This window comes from Melospiza georgiana, chromosome 15, assembly GCF_028018845.1.
Source record: "Melospiza georgiana isolate bMelGeo1 chromosome 15, bMelGeo1.pri, whole genome shotgun sequence".
Classification (NCBI taxonomy): Eukaryota; Metazoa; Chordata; class Aves; order Passeriformes; family Passerellidae; genus Melospiza; species Melospiza georgiana.
In genome coordinates this window covers 7,029,770-7,048,241 of record NC_080444.1, presented here as the reverse complement: position 1 = coordinate 7,048,241, position 18,472 = coordinate 7,029,770, and the positions used below count along the sequence as shown (strand labels likewise).

At 49.4% G+C, this 18,472-nt stretch overlaps 1 protein-coding gene across 1 annotated transcript in view; it reads right to left on the bottom strand.

Moving 5' to 3' along the window:
- Positions 1-674: 674 nt before the first annotated feature.
- The window catches only part of MGAT4B (alpha-1,3-mannosyl-glycoprotein 4-beta-N-acetylglucosaminyltransferase B), a 50,396-nt gene continuing 32,598 nt past the window's right edge, over positions 675-18,472 (bottom strand). The window contains exons 2-15 of the mRNA XM_058034698.1: positions 15,998-16,177; positions 15,179-15,319; positions 14,219-14,352; positions 11,767-11,813; positions 9,539-9,652; positions 9,043-9,118; positions 8,551-8,665; positions 7,673-7,803; positions 4,781-4,888; positions 3,676-3,869; positions 3,212-3,290; positions 2,689-2,776; positions 1,697-1,809; positions 675-1,623 (exon numbers count right to left, since the gene is read on the bottom strand). Coding sequence (XP_057890681.1) covers positions 1,600-1,623; positions 1,697-1,809; positions 2,689-2,776; positions 3,212-3,290; positions 3,676-3,869; positions 4,781-4,888; positions 7,673-7,803; positions 8,551-8,665; positions 9,043-9,118; positions 9,539-9,652; positions 11,767-11,813; positions 14,219-14,352; positions 15,179-15,319; positions 15,998-16,177 — 1,544 coding nt within the window. The 3' untranslated portion in view covers positions 675-1,599. The remainder of the gene's footprint in view (positions 1,624-1,696; positions 1,810-2,688; positions 2,777-3,211; positions 3,291-3,675; positions 3,870-4,780; positions 4,889-7,672; positions 7,804-8,550; positions 8,666-9,042; positions 9,119-9,538; positions 9,653-11,766; positions 11,814-14,218; positions 14,353-15,178; positions 15,320-15,997; positions 16,178-18,472) is intronic.

Sequence of the window (18,472 nt, the reverse complement as noted above, 5' to 3'; positions counted from 1 at the left end):
CCCACTGTTTGCCCCCAGCACAGGGGAACCAGTCATGTGGCACCATCTGAGGGAGAATATTTCCCTGGCTCTGCATTCCCTGCAGAAAGGAGATGGATGCTGGCACTCCTCTGCTCTTCAGAGATAATTTCCCTTCTAGAAAGCAAATGCTTTCCAGCCCCTGCCCCTGCTGAGGAGCTTCACTGCTGGGCTTTGTAGCACTGTCTGCTCTAAAATGCCTTTGGCTCTGCCTCATGGAGCACAGATTGACCCACATGCTGTCGTCTCTCCTCCTTACTGCTGTAATGATCTATGTTGAAGAATCACACCATGGATATAAAAAATAAATTCTTTTTCTCACTAGAAATCACCTGTGATTGTCAAAGGCACTCAGACACTGGTGTGAGAACATCAGAGTTGGGGACTGGGTTTCATAGGAAAAGCTGCTGTGATTAAATGATGGGTAAGCTTGCCTAAAACCACATCCAAATATTGGGAGAAAAGCCTGACCCTAGCCTAGTACTAAAGTCTGTTTGGCATTGATTAAATGACCTTTACTTTAACCCAGCTTCACTTATCACCAACTCTGCAAAAGGACTTTGCCCTCCCTAGATTCCACCCTCCACTGTGAACTTGGGGTTCACAGGTGCCTAAAGCAGCCCTGCTGCAAGTGACTCTCACTACTGCACCAAAGGTTTAAATTTAGCTTTTATTACAGTGCACGTTGTTTTATATATTTATATAGAGAGATGTACTTGAAAAATCAAATGTATCCAATAATAAAAAATACAGAACATTAAAGTAGTATAATGCATTCCAGTGTATAGCTGAAAGGACATTGGGATTTACACTAATCCCTACTATTTTTGAACTGGGCTACCTCTGCTTTTTTTTTTTTTTTCCGTCCCCAAAAAACCCACATCAATCAATAACTGAATTAGTTATTTAAAAGACAGTTTCTGCACTCAATCTCAAGGCATGAAGACACTGGAGACTTCACTGTGAGTTAAGGGGCTGTGTTCAATGCTGGCAGGCACAGTGTGGCATATTTTATTTTTTTGTTTTCCCTGCCATAATCATAGCTCCAACCCCTTTGGATTCGTTCCTCCTCTGCTGAAGGAGGGTCAGTCTTTGCCCTCACTTAATCCTCAGCCGTGGCCAGGACTGCTGCCTGGGAGAGGGCAAGGCAGACCTCGGGCCCTGCCGCCTCCATCCCAGCGTGCCAGTGGGGTCAGCTGGCAGGACTCAGCGTGACCTGCTCTGTCCCCAAACACAGCCAAAGGTTTGAGCCCTGTCTGGGGCTGAAGGTGCTCTTTGTCCCCACGCTGGCTAAAGCTCATCCCGACCCCAAACTGTCCCGTGTCCGTGTGTCCGAGCAGCAGCAGCACCCCGAGGGAGCGGAGCAAAGCCCCCCCTCTGCACAGGGGGTTGGGTTCTGCTTTCTGCTCCTCCTCAGGAGGAGTCAATGCCCGTCCTGGCCCCGCTGGGGATGCACAGCAGCAGCAGCTCTGCCGGCCCTGCACTGTCCTGGTCCGGGCGAGGCGCCGCGGGGAGGAGGGAGCGGGAGGGAGGGAGCAGGACCAGGGATCCACGAGGGTTCCGTTCTGCCCCATGCCTGTTTCACTCTGCTTTTTTGATAAAAATCTGAAAGAAGAGCGGGATGGGATCAGAGTGATGAGCAGCAGGGCTGGGGAGGTGCTGGGGGAGCTCGGCTTACCTCGCTCAGGATGATCCACACCGGGGAGTCGGTCTGGATGGACAGCCTGATGGCCTCCAGGGGCCCAAAGGATGGGTCCACCTCACCCTCTGCGACGCCCTTGGAGAACGAGCCTGGTGGGGAGAGCACGTGGCTGCCACAGGGATGGTGCTCTGGCATTGCCCCTCCACCTCCCCTCTCCCCCAGGGCACCACCAACAGCCCCAGCAGCTCCTGCCTGCAGCACCCAACACCAAACGGGCTAAAAACCAGCAGTGTGGATGGAATACAGTGCAAAATGCCACACTTTGGAGAACACAAATCAGGTAAACAAAACAAAATGTATTGGGAGTATCTGCAAATATCATATATATCAAATAACATATCATTGCTGTGCAAAAGGGGACAGAGAGGCCTGACATGCTTTTTGGTTTTGATTATTTTTTTTTGAAAATGCAACTGGGAGAAACCAGCCGGCATGCAGAGGAATGAGAAAATGGCAAAACACTGCATGTGTCAGGAAATTTTTCTCTTATTTGTCTATTAAAAAAAAACATGAAATCTTAGCAGGGACACCAGGGCTATCACGCACTGGCAGCTCTCAGGAGGCTGCAATTGCTTGTTCTTGTCCAAGGGCAGGGCAAGCACTAAAACAAGCTCAGGTGGCAAGAGACGAGGTCTGACCTGCAAGTGGTGTGAGTACAGAGATGGCAAAACTGCCCATGGTGGAGGTTTTTAACCCCAAGGTAATCAAACAAATAATCAGCATCATTTGGTCCTGGCTCTGAGCAGGACTGGCAGAAATGCAGGACTGAAAATAATCTGAAGGGGACAACCTGGCCTGAGAGCAAGGGCAGTGGAGGAGAGGAGACAATGATAAATCTCGGCTCCTGGCAAGCAGAATTTACTCTCTGCTGAGCAAACAGCTCTAAGGTTCTTGACTGACATGCAGGTGAGGACATGGGCTGTGTTATCAAAGCCAGCAGGCACTTTCCCACCCCACTCCCCCTGTACCTATCTGGACGTAGCCATCCGCTGTCCTGCGGTATTTGACAGCTGTGCCTCTTCCCTCCTGCAAGGCTTCCTTATCTGACTGTAGACTCTGCAGAAGAAGAGGAATTTTTTGCAAGACCAGAGGCAAGAGTCACCCAAAAGCCCCAAGGAAAAGCAGCAATCCCAGAGCTGCCCTTGCCAGCAAACTCTGGCATCTCATCCCACACCTGGCACCCTGAGACACATGCCCAAAACAAGAGGACATTTGCAGTCCTCACGCTGCTCTTTCCACTGCACCATTCTGGCTTCATCCCACCCACTGGAGCATCCCCAGGCAGGGATGGCTCACACAGCCGTGCTCAGCAAAGCACCCAGCTCCCGAGGTGGCATCACACCAGGCATGACCCTCTGGCTCCCTGCCAGCACCTGTAAGAGGCACTTGAATCTCGTAAAGATTTTCCTGATGGCTTTAAGCAGTTCCCTCCTCTCAAAGCTCTTTTGCTTCCCACTCCACCCTCACCTCAAATCTCAATCAAACACTTACATCAAACGGCAGCACCTCCACGGTTGTGTTGAAGAGTTTGTCTTCTGGGTGCTCGATGTTCCCGCTGCGGAAGAAGAACCTGTGACAGGGACCAAACCCACAGAAAGGCACACTGAGCCAGGGGGCACACGATGGCTTTCACCCCACCTGAATCATCAAACAGCTCAGCCTAACAGGCACCTTCCCAAAGAGCCCACAGCACGATTTGGCAGGACACCTTCTGTGCCAGATCAGCTAAACCATGGACTGCTCACCAGTGCAGGAAAGCAAAGGGCTCTGGCAAAGGTGGCCCCACTGAGAAAGGGTCAAATTATCCTCCCCTGGAAGAGCACTGCTCCCTCCTCCTGGGCAGCCAAGCAGGAGACAGGCAAGAAATTTGATTTAAATTGCCAGAAGAGCCAAAGCCAAGCGTCTCCATATGCTCTGGGCTGCCCCCACAGCCCGCTGACCCCTCGAGCACTGGCCTTTCAATTCGGAGTGGTTTGAAGAATCTGAAGCGGATGAAGTCGCCGGCAGTGGGAGTGAAGGCCCAGAAGAAGTCCTCCCGCAGGTAAGCCTTCTCCAGGGTGAAGTGCTGGTAGGTTTTCAGGCTGGTGCTCACCTCAGCAGGAGGGTTGACATGCTCTTTCCGCAGTGCATGTTTTCCAAAGTCCTTGTCCTTGAAAGGGCACAAAGTAAAAGGGCAGAGAAGGGCCAGGAGCTGCTCTGGCCCGTGAGGTACCAGGGCCCCAGCTACAAGGCACTGCAAATTAAAATTTTGTGAAAGGATGAAAGATGGAAGTAATTTTGGCAAGGCACCAGGCAGGGGAATGTGTGACTGGAACCCAGACACTCCTTCAGGAGAGGCAGCTCAGAGAAACACTCCTGCTCTGTGCTCTGATCCAGCACACCATGGAGCCTTTCAATGTCCAAATGTCCCTGAATGCCTGTCCATGCCCCAGGAGCTCTGGAAACAGTCTCTACACTTGAGGAGAAAGCAGCTGGGAGGCTGACAATAGCATAAAATGACTGGATTACATGGCCTGACAGCACTGCACTGTGATACAAACTGGATTATACCATCCATTTCCCTGGGGATCACACAGACAGCACAGCCCAGGGATGTCTGTCCATGGATTCTGCACTTGTACTTGTGGGAAGCTGCATTTTGTTCATGTTTAAATACACCTCACCAATTCCAGCTCTTATACAGTGAGTTTTAATTTGCCTATCACCAAATCCCAGGAATATGAAGTGGAGTGAGAAGGAAGTCAGACCAACCCAGGAGCCATCTCTCTAAGGTTTTTTAGTCTATTCTTCGAAGTCACTTGCCTGGACCATGGCCTGGCACTCAGGGTGGGTGGCCAGGACTGGTACCAAGGCTTATAATCTTGCAGTGACTCTTGGTGCATGTCACTGCCATTCTGAGGAGCAGCAGCTGCCTGAGCTCACTGTAATTCAGAATAAAACACAACCACGTCACAGAAATCCAGCTGCCACCAGCTGCTGTCACAGATGTCCCCACCCAAAAGCAGCCAGTTCCTGGGCGTCTGCAGGCCAGGCCACCTTGGACAGAGAGCTGGTACCCACCTTCAGCTTCTGTATCTTCCCAGCCAAGGAGGAGTGGGTTCCCACGTGCTGGAAGAGCGAGGGCTTGAAGCGGATCCTCAGGTTTGCCTTCTGCCTGTCGCAGTGTTTCTGAAACGAGACAGTGCCCCAGGCTCCAACCTCTGCAGGCCACTGGGGCCCACAGAGCCATGGACAAGGGCACAAGGAGTGACAGACAAGTCCTCCATCTCTATGCCCTTCTGTGGTATTTAGGCTCTAATCTGGCAAGAGGGCTTTTAACCACGCTCTGGAGAAACCAGACTGTGACTCTGAGCCCCTCAACCCCCAGGCTCTGCTGGGCAGGGTCCAGGTTTAAATGCCAAATTTCTGCTTGCCAAGCACAGCGTCAGCAAATCCCCTCTGTGCTGTCAGGGAGGAACAGCCAGAGAACTGAGTTTCCTTTGCCCCCTGGCTTATTGGGAAAGCCTTTTTCCTACAGCTCAGAGCTTGGAATCCCTGATGTCTGAAGGTACAACAATCCTGGGATGACTCAGAGTGAACAGGTACCAAGTGTGGGCTCTCTCTGGATGGGCAGTTCCCAGTTTGCTGGCAGGAGTTGTGAGCAGATGTACAGCACGTGCCATCGTGAGAGCTGCTGGGCTGTTTCACGCCTATCCACCACATAAATAAACTTGGAGATGCAACTGTGATCCTGGCAGTGATTTACCATGGAGTAGAGGGAGAGAGACGATGGAGAGGGAATACAGGACAAAAAGGAAAATCACTTGAGAGCGTGGGGAGATGAGAACTCACATTTTAAAATAGCTCATTTCTCTCAGTTTGGGGGAGCAGGACAAAAATACAGGTTAAAAGCTGTATGGAGAGGGTATTTGTTCTCCAACTTTGGCTTTTTCCAAGAAAAGAAATGCATGCACATCCCTAATGCCATATGCTCTTGCAGCCTCCCACCTGGCAGTGGCTGCCTGGAACAGACTGGGTGCCACACCAGGCCCCACCACGGGCCAGGAGCTGGGAAATTCCAGGCATGACCCCTGCGAGCTGCAAAAGAGATAATCCCCTAATCCAGCTCACGTTACATTAGAAAATTAAAACTAGCCATGCTAATGGGACAGACCTACTCACTGCCAGCAACTGTGGATGCAACTCCATCATGGCTAGCTCACTCTGGATGGGGAGAGGAGGAGGAAGGGGAATGGAGGCAGCTACAGCATCTCCTGATTTATCCTTCTCCCCTTTTCCTGCACTCCTAAAGAAACGTTTCCTGAAAGCAGCCTTGTCACGGACAAGCCAGGAGGAGGAACAGCTCAGTTGGTGGTAAGAAGGTCATCCTTTCACACAGGTCTACCCCAGGTAAATCTAAAATTAGTTAAAAAAGAAAGAGCAGAATATGCCCAGAGCAGGCAAAGCACTTACCAAAAGCTCAGGTCAAACAAACTTTCAATCAAAAAGACAAATCCTCCCCGCTACCAATTTGATTTTGCACAGTGGGATTTACAAGAGAAAGTCATGTTTGAAAGGGCGCTGTGCAGAGTTAATCATGCAAACAGTGGGGGAAAGGAGCCAGAAATCCACATGGAAAGTAGGTTAATTTTTAAAAAGGCAACATGTTTAAGAGGTTTGCGATTTCCCCTGAGCAAACCTTGGTTCCATCAGGTAGGAAAAGATGAGCACAGATGAGTTAAGGAGAAGATGATCCAGCGCAGCAGGATCTGCATTTAATCAGTGCTCAAGCTGAGGATTTTGAAGGTGGGGGCACAGAGAGCAGCATCATTCCCAGCTCCATCCCAGCATCCCACCCATCCAGCTTTACCCACAGCTGTGCATACTGTGGGGCTGTCAGTCAGTCCTGGGGAGTACTCTGTCCCAGCCGAGCACATGGCCTGAACTGCCAGGAGGATTCAGGGGACATCATCTGAGACTGGTCCTGCTGCACAAGGGGCACTGGAGCCAATGCCATGTCCTGTGCCAGGGATCAGGCCAAATTAAACCACACCCTTGCCCCAGTTCTGCAGAGCTCTGAGGATGGTCCATCCCCCCAGCACATAAATACAATACTAATTCCCACTTGCTCTGGCATTTATCACCACAACATGGTTGTCACCATGAAGTTTGTTCTAAGCCACTGACTGAGCTCTGCACAGCAACTCTGCTGCTTGTTCTCTACTGGGGAGGAGGGCAAGCAAGCATTTGTAAATACAGTATGTTCAGAGAGAAGACAGGAGAGTATCTGGTGCTGAGCTCATCTTACATCTGCTGCCACAGACACTCCTCCTCTGCCCTTCCCACTCGCTTTAGCCCCTTGCTGCTGGAGTTCAAACACAATCTCCACAGGGCACAGGGGCTTTTGGCTCTGCAAAAGGAATGGCAGCCACAAAAGCAGAGCCCATTTCACCTCTCTGCACCCTCCTGGAAACCCTGACAAGAGCTTTGTGTGATCTGCCTTCATTCTGGCAGACTGTGCGAGGAGGGTTTGTCTGGGGTGAGCTCTCTGGGCAGTCTCCCTGTGTGCTCCAGGCAGGTACAGCCCAGGGATCCAGAGTCAAAGGGTCACTCTGGGGTTGCAGTCAGCGAGTGGGAAACAGCTTCAGGGAGAGAAGCACAGAATGCAAAACAACACAGAAGGATGGGGAATGACTCCTGTCCTCGAGGGCTGCAGGAGGAATACCCTATTAGTGCTTAGATGCAGAAATGATGCCTTTCCTGGCAGCTGCAGCTACAAAAGCCTGAACTCCCAGGTCTCCAGTTTCACAATCCACAAGGACACCCTGCAGCACGCTCCACAGGGATGGCAGGGCTCGGTGCAAAGTCAGTTAGCACCAGAGCTCACAGAAAAGATCCTCTGGAGGCACAGCCAAGTGTACATTTGCCCACACACAACAGAACATTTCCCTTCAACAGAGGCTGTTTACGTACTGCATCTTTCTCAGGGTTGCAGACTTTCACCCAGAGGATGTGATCCAGCAGCCAGTCAATGGGTTTGTCCTTATAGAACATCAGGATGAACTCCACAATTAAGCTCAGATCCAGAGACTTGAACATTTTTCCTAGAGCACAAAGAGAGAGAGAGGAGCTATGGTATGAAATGGTCTAGAATCAGAGCTGGGAAAGTAAAAAATGGGAGACTGGGCTGTGGGGGTTAGCTGTGTCTATCTGTGTAAAGGAAACAACACGTGGCTCCTGTTTATGTACCAGCACTGCTGACATTGCTAATACAGTTCCGGATTTAATATTTGTTGCAGAATTAGAAAGCATTAGAGTCTCACAGGTCACAACAGTATCAAAAGGTCTAAAACTCTCCCATTCAGTAAAGAGAAACAAGGATGAAAAATGCAGCCAGCTGCAGGACAGACCATTTCCTGCCCTGAGAACTACAAGTTTTAAGCCAATCAAACCAGTATCCAAAATAACAGATCAAGCTGCTACTGCAACCATGTACTGCTGTTCCCAAAATAGTTCTGGGCTGATGCAAACTTCCTTTTGCACACTCTTAGGCAAATCCAGATCCCATCCAGCCTAAAAGCTACTGGCCCTATCTAAGCTGTTTGGCTGTTGGCTGGGCCACTCACCAGGTTTATTTTTACTTAAAGTGAGCATCAGCAGTACCAGCTGTGAGGATCTTTCTCCCCTGTGCAAACACAAGGGTCACTGCAAAAATAGGAGGGGATCAAGTCCAAGTATTTTACCATCTTGTGGGGACAATTTCTTGGGCCAAGAATGCAGTGCTGGCAAGAGCAAGCAGGCTCTTGTGCCTTGTGCCTGATAGGACTGGGGTGAGTGGGGGAGGACGTTACCAATAAACCCCAGCTGAGAGAACTCCAGGATCATCCACTCTTCAGAGGGCTGCTGCAAGGCAAAATTCTTCATCGTGCTGAGATAGTTTGGTTTGGCCACAATGTCATCCTCCAGCTGCAAGACAAAAGGGCACAGTGCCAATGTCCCATCCAGGTCCCAGGAACCTCTCTCTATGCAGAGCAATCACACCATAGACCAGAGGAAAGCTTTGGCACAGACACAGTTTATTCTGGAAGGTGCTCCAAGCACTTTCTTTTCACTCAGTCTAACAGGTAATAGAAACAAGGACTTCTGCCTTTCCTTAGAGGGAGATTTCCAAGTCTAAAAGTATTTTAAAAACCCAGCTTTTGAACCTATGTGGTTAAAACCTTCTCCCACTCTGCTGCATCACAGAATTGGATATGCTCTTTGCTCTCTCTCAGCTGGTACAAGCCAGTACAGTGAACTCACAGGTACATCCATCTTCCCTCCAGCACCAGCACCAAACCCACCTGCACATAATAAATGCCTTTGGACTGGGCATACATCATTAAAAAGCAGTAGTCCAGGTTCTGCTTTGTCCTCCACCTGCAAAGACAAAGACAATGGGAGCATCAGTCTCTGCTGGGATGGTGGCTGCTCCAGGAGCCTGCCCAGGCTGGGCTGGAGATGGGAAGGTGGCACAGCCCTGGGAATGGCCTCTCCCTTTGGTCCCTGGTCAGCTAAGAGTCACTGGAAATCTCAAGGACTTCTGAAATGAAGATAATTTGGGTTAAAATGAGCTCCTCACTTCGTGATGGAAACACCACAAGGCTTTTGCCAAGCCTGGCAAAGCTGGTGCCAGTTCATCCCCCTGTCACCAAATTGTGTCCTTCCAGATCTTGGATAATTCAAGTTTAAAGTCCTTGTCTGGCCCTGCAGAAGAGCTTTCCCTGCTGGAGTCAGAGAGGAACTTGCTACAGTTCCTTAATTCAGGGCTTGATTGTTTGTAAGGTCACTCATTCTTACCTGACTCTTTCCTTGGGGTCTCCAAAGGATTCCCGCAGGTGGGAGAAATCAGGATAGAAATGTGGAGATGGGGAAATTACCTCCAGGAGACCTGAGTGTATTTCCTTCGGGAATCTGAGGGAGAGAAGCAGCAGTAAACAAATACCCCATGTCTGACACAACATTTCTTAGACCAAATCACTGGGTAAACACTGAGCCACAGAACCAAACAAAAAACACAGGTATAACTTCCCTGGTGTCTAGTGCACTTTCAGGCCTCATCAGAAGACATCAGCAGGGGCTTGGCATGGACTTTTTAAGTTGTCTTCTACCTCCCACAGTCTCTAATAGCCCCATGTGCATATGCTCCCCACCAGCATCCTCCTCCCTCCTGCACACACACACACAGGTCAGCTTTAAAGACCAGCCCTGAGCACCATGTACTCTTTACAGGATTAAATGACCTCCAAACTGGTTCAGCAAAGAAAGGACTTGGCACTACAGGCATTTAGAGATTTTCCAAATGCATCAGTAATTAAAATTAATTTTGACGAGGTTGTGCTATACATTTCTGCTAAGTTCCTTAAAACACTGCTGTGCTGTAGTTCAGAGAGCCAGCAGGAAGTCTACCTAGCTTTCTTATGCTGATAAAATCAGCATCTACTTTTCTTATAATGTGGCTAAGAAACCTTTAAAGAGTTGAACTCCAACAGAAAATAATGTCACCCATCTGAGAAGCAGGCACCTACATCAGCCTTGCAAGCAATACCCCGGGACTGCTCTAACTGTGAGAGATAAGCAGGAAAACCAGTTATTTTTACCCTGCCTTTTCGAGAACATTTGGTGCAAGGCTGATTTCCTTTGTGCAGAGCCTGGAGGACGGGAGATGGGGCAAAGGGAGACAAAGCAGCGACGCCGCCAAAAACTTCTCACTCCTTTTTCCCTTCCTTATTCCTTCCTTGGGACCGGCAGGTCTTTCAGCTAACATTTTCAAATCGTCCCTTCTCCAGGCAGCAGTGAAAGAGCAGCTTCTCACTGAGCTGACAAAACATTGCAGCAAAGCAGCAGCAGCTTCCTCCCTCCTGCGAGAGAAGCCCAGCCTGCCCTGGCCCCACACCACCTCAATTCTATTAGGAAGAAAAATAATTTCAGTGGCTCGGGGAGGGGCAGGAGGCACTGGAGAGGGGGATGATGAGAAATCAAGTCATTAAGCCAATTAAAGTTTCAGGACTTGTAGGCAGAGGCACTCTCCGCAGCAGCGCCCGGTAATTTCATCAGGAGCCATCGGACAATCAGCCCATTATCCCGCGGCGAGCGCGTCCCGCTGCCCGCAGGCTCAGGAGGGGAGCCCTGCCAGCTCCCGCACTGCAAGATGGAGGGCTCTGCTCCAGCTGCTCTGCCAGTGCCCGGGAGCACAGGGCAGGTCCCAGCCCCCGTGCTGCCACCATTGGCTCGGGGACGAGGGGCGCTGCCGGGATGCGCTCGCTGCCCTTTCCCTTCTCCTCCGTGCGGCCGCTGCGATCCCTTGGCAAGGAGCGGCCGCAGGAGCCGGACCGGAGTCACCGCCCCTTCCCCGCCACCTCTTCTCTCCCTTTGCCTCCCAGCTCTGGGGCCGTGAGCGCCTGGAGCGGCTCACGGTTAATAATTGTTAATAACTGTTAATAATCCATCACCAGCTTCTGCTCAAACAGCCACAGCCCAAGCTGCAAAAGCCACTGAGGCTGCAGGACATAAATAGCAGCCAGCACCAGAGACAAATGTAACTAGAGCCTGGAACAAGGGGAAAACAAACAGGCTGGAGTGGGAAGAAAGATGGATCACGGATTTTAAAGCAAAATAAGGCAGGAGCATTCGTGTGTGCTTACTATACTGCCCAGACTGCACAGAGCAAGTACAGGGCTGCAGCAGACTCTGAAAAACTGCCAGGATAGCTGTAAATCTAAACAATCCATCTCCTCACAATGCCCCAGGGCAGAAGGAGCAAAACAGAGCGAAATGACCATGTGTGTTAAATACTTCGAGCACAAAGCAGCCTCCTGGAAGCTACATACGGGATGCATTTCAGAACAAGCAGAAAGTGGAAGCAGCATTAGCAAAGACAGCACAAAGTCTAAAAAGAGGAAACAACCCCAAGCAACAACAAAAAAATACAAAAGGGAAGCAGAAAAGTGTGTTTCTCCTTAACGAAGCCGTTCCCTGGCCTTGCTGCAGGCACAGGCTGTACACTGAAGATACTTGGAAGTGCTTACAAGTTTTTGATATTTTCTGCCACTCCGGCTGTGTACTGCGGATCCGTCTGAAAACAAAAGAAAAGCAGTGTTAGACCCCTCAGCCTCAGCCTGTGTCCCCCACGGCTCAGAAATCTTCTTCAACACATCCCAGGGTACTGTCAGCACATCTGCATCATCTTTATTCACCTTCATGTCTCCTTTTATCCAGCTTTACTGCTCTCACGCTGGCAGGCTCCCAGGAGCCCTCCTCTGTGGTCAGTGTTAACCAAAGGCATCACACACCAAAATCCATCCCAAAGGACACAAGACCCTGCACATCTTTCCCATGTGCTCTCCTGGCACTTCTGTCCCTGCCAGCACCAAGTGTTTGCACAAGTTTTAACCTCTGGGTTATTTATTTTTTCCCTACACACGCTGGCTTGCATCCAAGAGAATATTCTTTGCAGAGAATCCTCTGTACCCTTTGGTTAAAAAGAGGGGTCTATTTAAAACTTTTTCATTTCAGGTTAATTTTGACGCTTTTCTCCCTAAAGCCCCAGTTTGTTCCCACAATCAGTGTGGCAACCCACAACATTTGGGAGACAAAGGTGGCCAGAGCTGCTCGCTCCTGTCTGCGGGTGAGGTACAGGGACAGGCACTGGACAGAAACCATCTGCACAATGACAGGGAAACAAAACCCCTGAACAAAGGGCAGGGACCCAGGAGCAGAATCTGTTCCTTTTGCTGGTGGTGGCACTGGTTTGAGCAGCAATAGGGACCATGAGGCTGCACGTCCTGGGGGGATCTGCCAGGGCAGCACTACAGAAGTCGGGAGCAGCTGCTGCCGGGCGAGGTGAGAATGAGACACCGGGATGTGTGTCACAGGCTGAGCACAGCACTTCTGTGCTGGCACACAGACAAGGGAGGGTTTTCTCGAGAGGAAAAGGTCCCTTTCCTACACAGGGCTTGGAGTCCTAGTGCTGGACTGATGTCTTACCTCAGCGTGCCAAGAAAACAGCAATAGGAAAAACAAAAGCAGGAAAGATGCTCCTGGCCTTGGCAGGAACCATGCAGCTCCACTCCAAGTGTCTGAAGCAGTGGGTTGGTGACAGCCAAGCCAGCCATCTCACCCCAGGGCTCCCCTCAGGCAGCCAAGGAAGCCCCTGCTTCCCCAGGCAGCCCAGCCACTGTGGGTGACACCTGCAGTGGCCAGCAGTGACACTTGGGAATGAGAAGTCCCTGTCTCAGAAAGGACACTCAGTTGCTGCACTCGTGCTGAGTCTCCAAATTACTCAGCATTTGCTTCAGGTTCCACCCTCTCCTCTATTCACTCTTTATCCCAAGGAGCTCTTTCAAGTGAAGGTACATGGAGAAACACTTTGGGAAGAGGCAGAGCAGGCACAGCAGTGGCAGACACTTCCACAGAAGGATGTTGTGCAGCTCCAAGACCAAACTTGGCCAAAGGAATCTGCAACAACTGAATCGAAAATCAGGAGCTGCCATCACAGCAGGCACCTTGTTTTTAAGTCAAATAAAGTAGCATTACTGTAGTACAAAACAGGAGCTGGTCTGGGTCTCAAAACCTCTCAGGCTTCAATTTACCCACTGCAAACACAGTCACCAAACTTGTCCTGGCTCCAAGGGAGACAAATGACAGCCAGGACCAAACTCTGTCCTGGGCCCTTGGGCTGCACCCATCTGTGCACACCTTCTCTCTGTATAAAATACCAGCCAGAGCCCTGAAGGCCAAATGCTACTCAAAATGTCAAATTATGGGCAAACAGGCAGCAAACCCAGACATTCATCTTTGTTCCGCTCCCAGTAACAGGCTACTGAGGTTTATCTTTCTCACTGGATTTCTGGAAATTAAGACAAATGCACTTCAGGCTCAAGAAAATAATCCTGAGAGGAAAGCCATGGAGAAAAATAACCACCTAAACCCATAGATAAAAGCAGCTCTTGTGGATTAATGTATCAAGGCTTTTTAGCCCTTGGATTCAGCAACTGACTCCGGGCTCCAGGCACCAATACCAAGAGGCATATCAGTCTCAACCCCAAATTACCAGCTCTTGGGTTTCAAGAGGGGTTTAGTGCTGTGTTAATGTGTTACAGGTATGTGAAGAAACAGAGCTGCTGCAGGAGCAGGTCTGAGAGCTCTCCTGCTCATGGGGCTGCTCCAGCTCATTTTGTGGATATCCATTCAATTGCCCTGCAGGAGGCATCATGGTTTAGGTGAGCTGTGTCACACCTGTAGCTGCTAACAGGACATGTTTGCCTGTTCACATCCTGATCCTCTCTGGCCCAACCAGCATCTCATTTTGGGCAAGACACACCTGCCAATCCCACTGGATGGCAGCCCAAGGCCAGGCTTATCTACTCAGCAAGTGGCAGAGCTGGTGTCCGGGTGGGCAGCACCCTGTTTGGCACAAAGCCTGACAGACAGTGGGATGGGGGCAGGGAAAGGGGGCAAACTGGCAAAGCTGTGTCTTACCTCAGCAATGAGGACAACGATGACAGAATCCTCCTTCTCCTGCTGAGTGAGCTCTGAGATGAGGGAGTTGAGGGTGTCGGTGAGGTAGGAATGCACCTCCCGCTTCACGCTGGGGATTCCCATCACGACGGACACTGTCCAGGGCCACGGAGAGATTTTAGAGAAGGGGCTGTGGTGGACACTTTGCTCTGCTCCCATGACAGTCACCTGGTCAGTGCCAGGCTCTGCCATTAAAAACCAGCAGTGAGCAGCAGGTTGGTGGGTTCCCGGGCTATGCAGGGCTCCCACACTCCTGTCCTCAGCCCAGTGCCAGCAGCACCCATCGTGCTGGGCTGGCAGGGCAGCCACGGGCACTCAGATAAGCTCTGCTTTTTGTCCCTGAAAGAATGATCTCTAAGGAAACACCACAAATCCCTCCCCCTCCCAGGGGCCTTTTCAACTTGTGAACAGCAACTTGAAGACCACCTCTTGCTCTCCAAACCCCTCCCATGGCCAAAAGCACTCCAGTTTAGCAGGTGCAACTCAGGCGTTTGGCGTTGGGTTGGGATTTGGGAGCAGGGGGAATCATGAAGTAACCAAAGTCCTGCTACCAATGGGATTTGTCTCCTTAGTTTGATTACAGTCTCCATGAAGCACCCTACAAACTATGCTTTCATCTGAAGCCCTTCCAGGCAAAGTCTAGAGCACTCTGGATATGGAAAGCAGCAAACAACACCTGGCAGAAGCATCAAGAACATTTTAGGGCCAGTCAAGAGCACAGACAGCACTCCCCTGTAGACTTGCAGGCGTGACATGGCTCACCCACCCCACATGTCACCATAACCAAGGAAGCTTGCATGATGCATGCAGCCCTTCCTCCAGTCCTGCTGGTTTCTATGCCACAGGCAGGCCCGGAGGAAAGGGGAGGGACAGGCACCAAGGTGAGGAAGAGCACCAGAAGCAGCACTAATTCCCATTTACCTCCAGTGCGCCCCTGTCCCACATGCACGGCTGGCTGCAGACTGTTCTCCTTTGACAGCAAATGTGGCAAATGATGGAAGATGGTGGGAAGGTGCAGCACATTCTTGTTGGTGATATTCCACAGTTTTAACTTGGTTTCGTCTTAAAAAGGAAAAGGGAATCAATTGCAAGGCATGGTAGTAGGAAGAGACTGCAAGGCAAAAAGCCTTTTTACAGCAGCCTGGCCACCCGAGACTACTGCTGGGTTATAAAAAATCAGGCCAACCTTTAACATGCTACCACAAACCCAATTAAAGTTCAGCAGAAGCCAGGAGGGCCTTAAAGAAGTCCCAAAATATTTGGGAAGGAGAGGGGAGAATGAAGATAAAATGAAGGTCAAATCAGATCTTTCTGTTGAGATCCAATTTTCTTCAACCGAGCAACTTAAAAAAAAAACAAAAGAACAAATAAATTGGTGAGGGGTGCTCAGCCAGCCTAACTCCTTCCTCCCCCCTCTCTTTGGATACCCATTTTCCATATGGGTTGAATACAGCCATAGGAAACAGAGTGTATGACTTGCAAGGGAGAAAAAAAAGCTTGTAAGCAAGCAAATTGGCAAATATCCTCGGCAGAGGCAAATCCGTGTTTAATGATGCTTATGCACCTCTAATTAAACAGGAGTTTAAGAGCTCCCAAGTCTCTTTGAACTCCACAATTTGCTCGTGCTGGGGGAGAGAAGAGCAGGTCCTGTCCGCAGCCCTGCGCACACACACACCTCTCTACCTCCTCATCAGAAACAGCTCCAACACAGCCCCAGATGCTCAAGGCCTGTTTATTCACCAGATAAGCTGCTCCAGGTCCGGTTTATGTCCCTCAGGGCCTGCTTCTCCGACAGGGCTCTCTTGATCTCCTCCAGGACCAGGTTGAGCTCCTTGGAGCGCTTCAGGCTCTCCTGCTCGGCCGTGTGCAGCCGGTCCCTGAGCGCCAGGAACTCTCGCTGGTAGATGTCCACAACGTCACCTGAGGATGGGGAAGAGGGAGAAGCTCAGTCCTCTGTGCTCAGAAGGATTTCACTCATACCTCCCTTGCCTCCTCAGTCCTTAAATTATGGATTTAGGGAGCTGTGATCCAGCATGCACCCATTGGCAACAGGGTCACAGGGAGGGGAGTTTAAGTTCAGAACTTCAATAATAAAGCTACTTCCATTTTTCCTCTTTCAGCTTGGGTTTCTGGGTCATGTAGAAATAGAATCATAGAACAGTTTGGGCTGGAAAAAACCTCTAAGATCATTGAGTCCAACCATTAACCCAGCAATGCCACGACCACCACTAAACCACGTTCCCAAGTGCCACATCTACACATCTTTTACATCTCTTCAGGGATGGTGATTCCACCACTTTCCTGGGCACCTTGTGTGAATGATTGGCTGGTTTCACTTGAAGGATTTTTTCCTAATATCCAATCTATCTTTTTCTACAGGTTGAACCTTCCCTAGCTTGTTTTCCGTTCTTTGGACACACAAATACAACCAGCCCTAGTGATGGAAAGAGAGATGTTGGTAAGGGGTTATGCTGCCCTGCAGTGAGACAAGGGTGCAGACAGCACCTCCTCCAGATTTGGAAGAGAACCCCAAATTTTAACAGCCAAAAGAGATTTCGGGACTCTAACCTCTCCAAAACACATCAGGATAAAGAAAATCACATAGCAACAACTGCCTGGATGCTTATATGAATTCAAGTGTTTGGGCACACACCTTTAGGATGCATCATAAATGTATAAAAAACCCCTTCTGCTAGGGTAACAGAGCTTTTTGTTTTGAAACAACATCTTATCCCATGATCTGTAAACAGAGCAATAAAACTATCAAGAGCTTTCAGTCAGAACTAACTATACAACAGCTGGGAGTGGAATCAGTGAGCCACTAATGAACCTTCCCGGGACATTTTTTCCCATTATTAATGAAACTACTCATTAAAAATACACTTTTATCTGTGGTTATTCATTTGTTTTCAGTAAGATTATAACTCACAAGACTATACCCAAAGCAGATTTATCCACTGAATAGTAGACTCTTAACCCAAACACGACTAGGAGAGTTAATGATCAAAAAATACTGCACTGGAACTTCACAACACAGGGCTAAATATACATCAAAGCAATTGAAAAAGATACATTGACTGCATAAAAAAATCTTCTATTTCGGGTTCCATGAAGAAAAAGTAAAAGGAATTTTGAAAATCAGACATATCCAGCTTCAGTGCAGAGTTTCCAAGACAACAGTGCTTCCCAGTCCAGGTACTGGTAATGCTTTTGCCTAGAAAAAGTTTCCCCTATTCAGTCTTTCCCCCAAGAAAAACCTTCTTAAACACTCACTCCTTCAGCACAAGGGACCCCCCCAAGGCAGTCTGGCTCCTATTAACCTTTTGACATTATTTTCAAAGCCATGGCACACGGGGAGGGAGCAGAGGAAGTTACACCCATTTGATGACTGGTCCATCTGACAACACGTTATTCAGAGAAATTCAAGGCAGAGACATAAACAAGACCAGTCCTTCCTTTTTCCTGTGCGGTGCTGCTCGCTTTCCACTCCCCTCGAAAAAACATTTTCAAATATGCAGAAAAACAAGTTAACACCCAGCTTTGAGAGCTGCCACAGGAATTCTCAGGAGGATGTCAGGCTCTAAAAACTCCTCCCACGATCAGTGAGACCTTTACCTGCTGCTGCCTCTCAGACATAAGAATACAGCTTCATTCAGCTTCCCAATATTCCACATTATAGGTTTTCCTATTGTATCTTTTACTGGCTGCATCTGGGAACACCAGCAAAGAACAAGTCTCACTTTCTGTTTTTGCACAACATGATGGCTCATGCAAGGCTGGAAGCATTTGGCTCTTGGCATCCTGGGGGTTCCTATCCTGTGGATGCTATCAAAGCCAAATCACAGCTAAAGGCTGCCATTAGATCTTGTTCTGCAATACCTGGAGCAGAGTAAAGGCGAGGCTTTGCACTTAATGGCTTTTTCCAGAGCACTGCACTTCATTTGTGTCAGATTTAGAAGGGAAATGTCACTGATTATTCAGTCACTAATGACCTGCCCGCCGAAGCCAAGAGCTGTACTTTCCTTAGACTGCAATGGTGATGTGCAGTCAACCATTTGCTGCTTTTCTGGTTAATGGTTGGAAGTTAAATTGTATTTGCTTCCAGCTCTCTTGTCATATGATGTCTTCGTAGGCTTTCCATTCTTTAATTAAAATTTCATTAAATTTAAAAGCTGATCGATCGTGACTGGTTCTGATGACAGCCTGAACAATCCT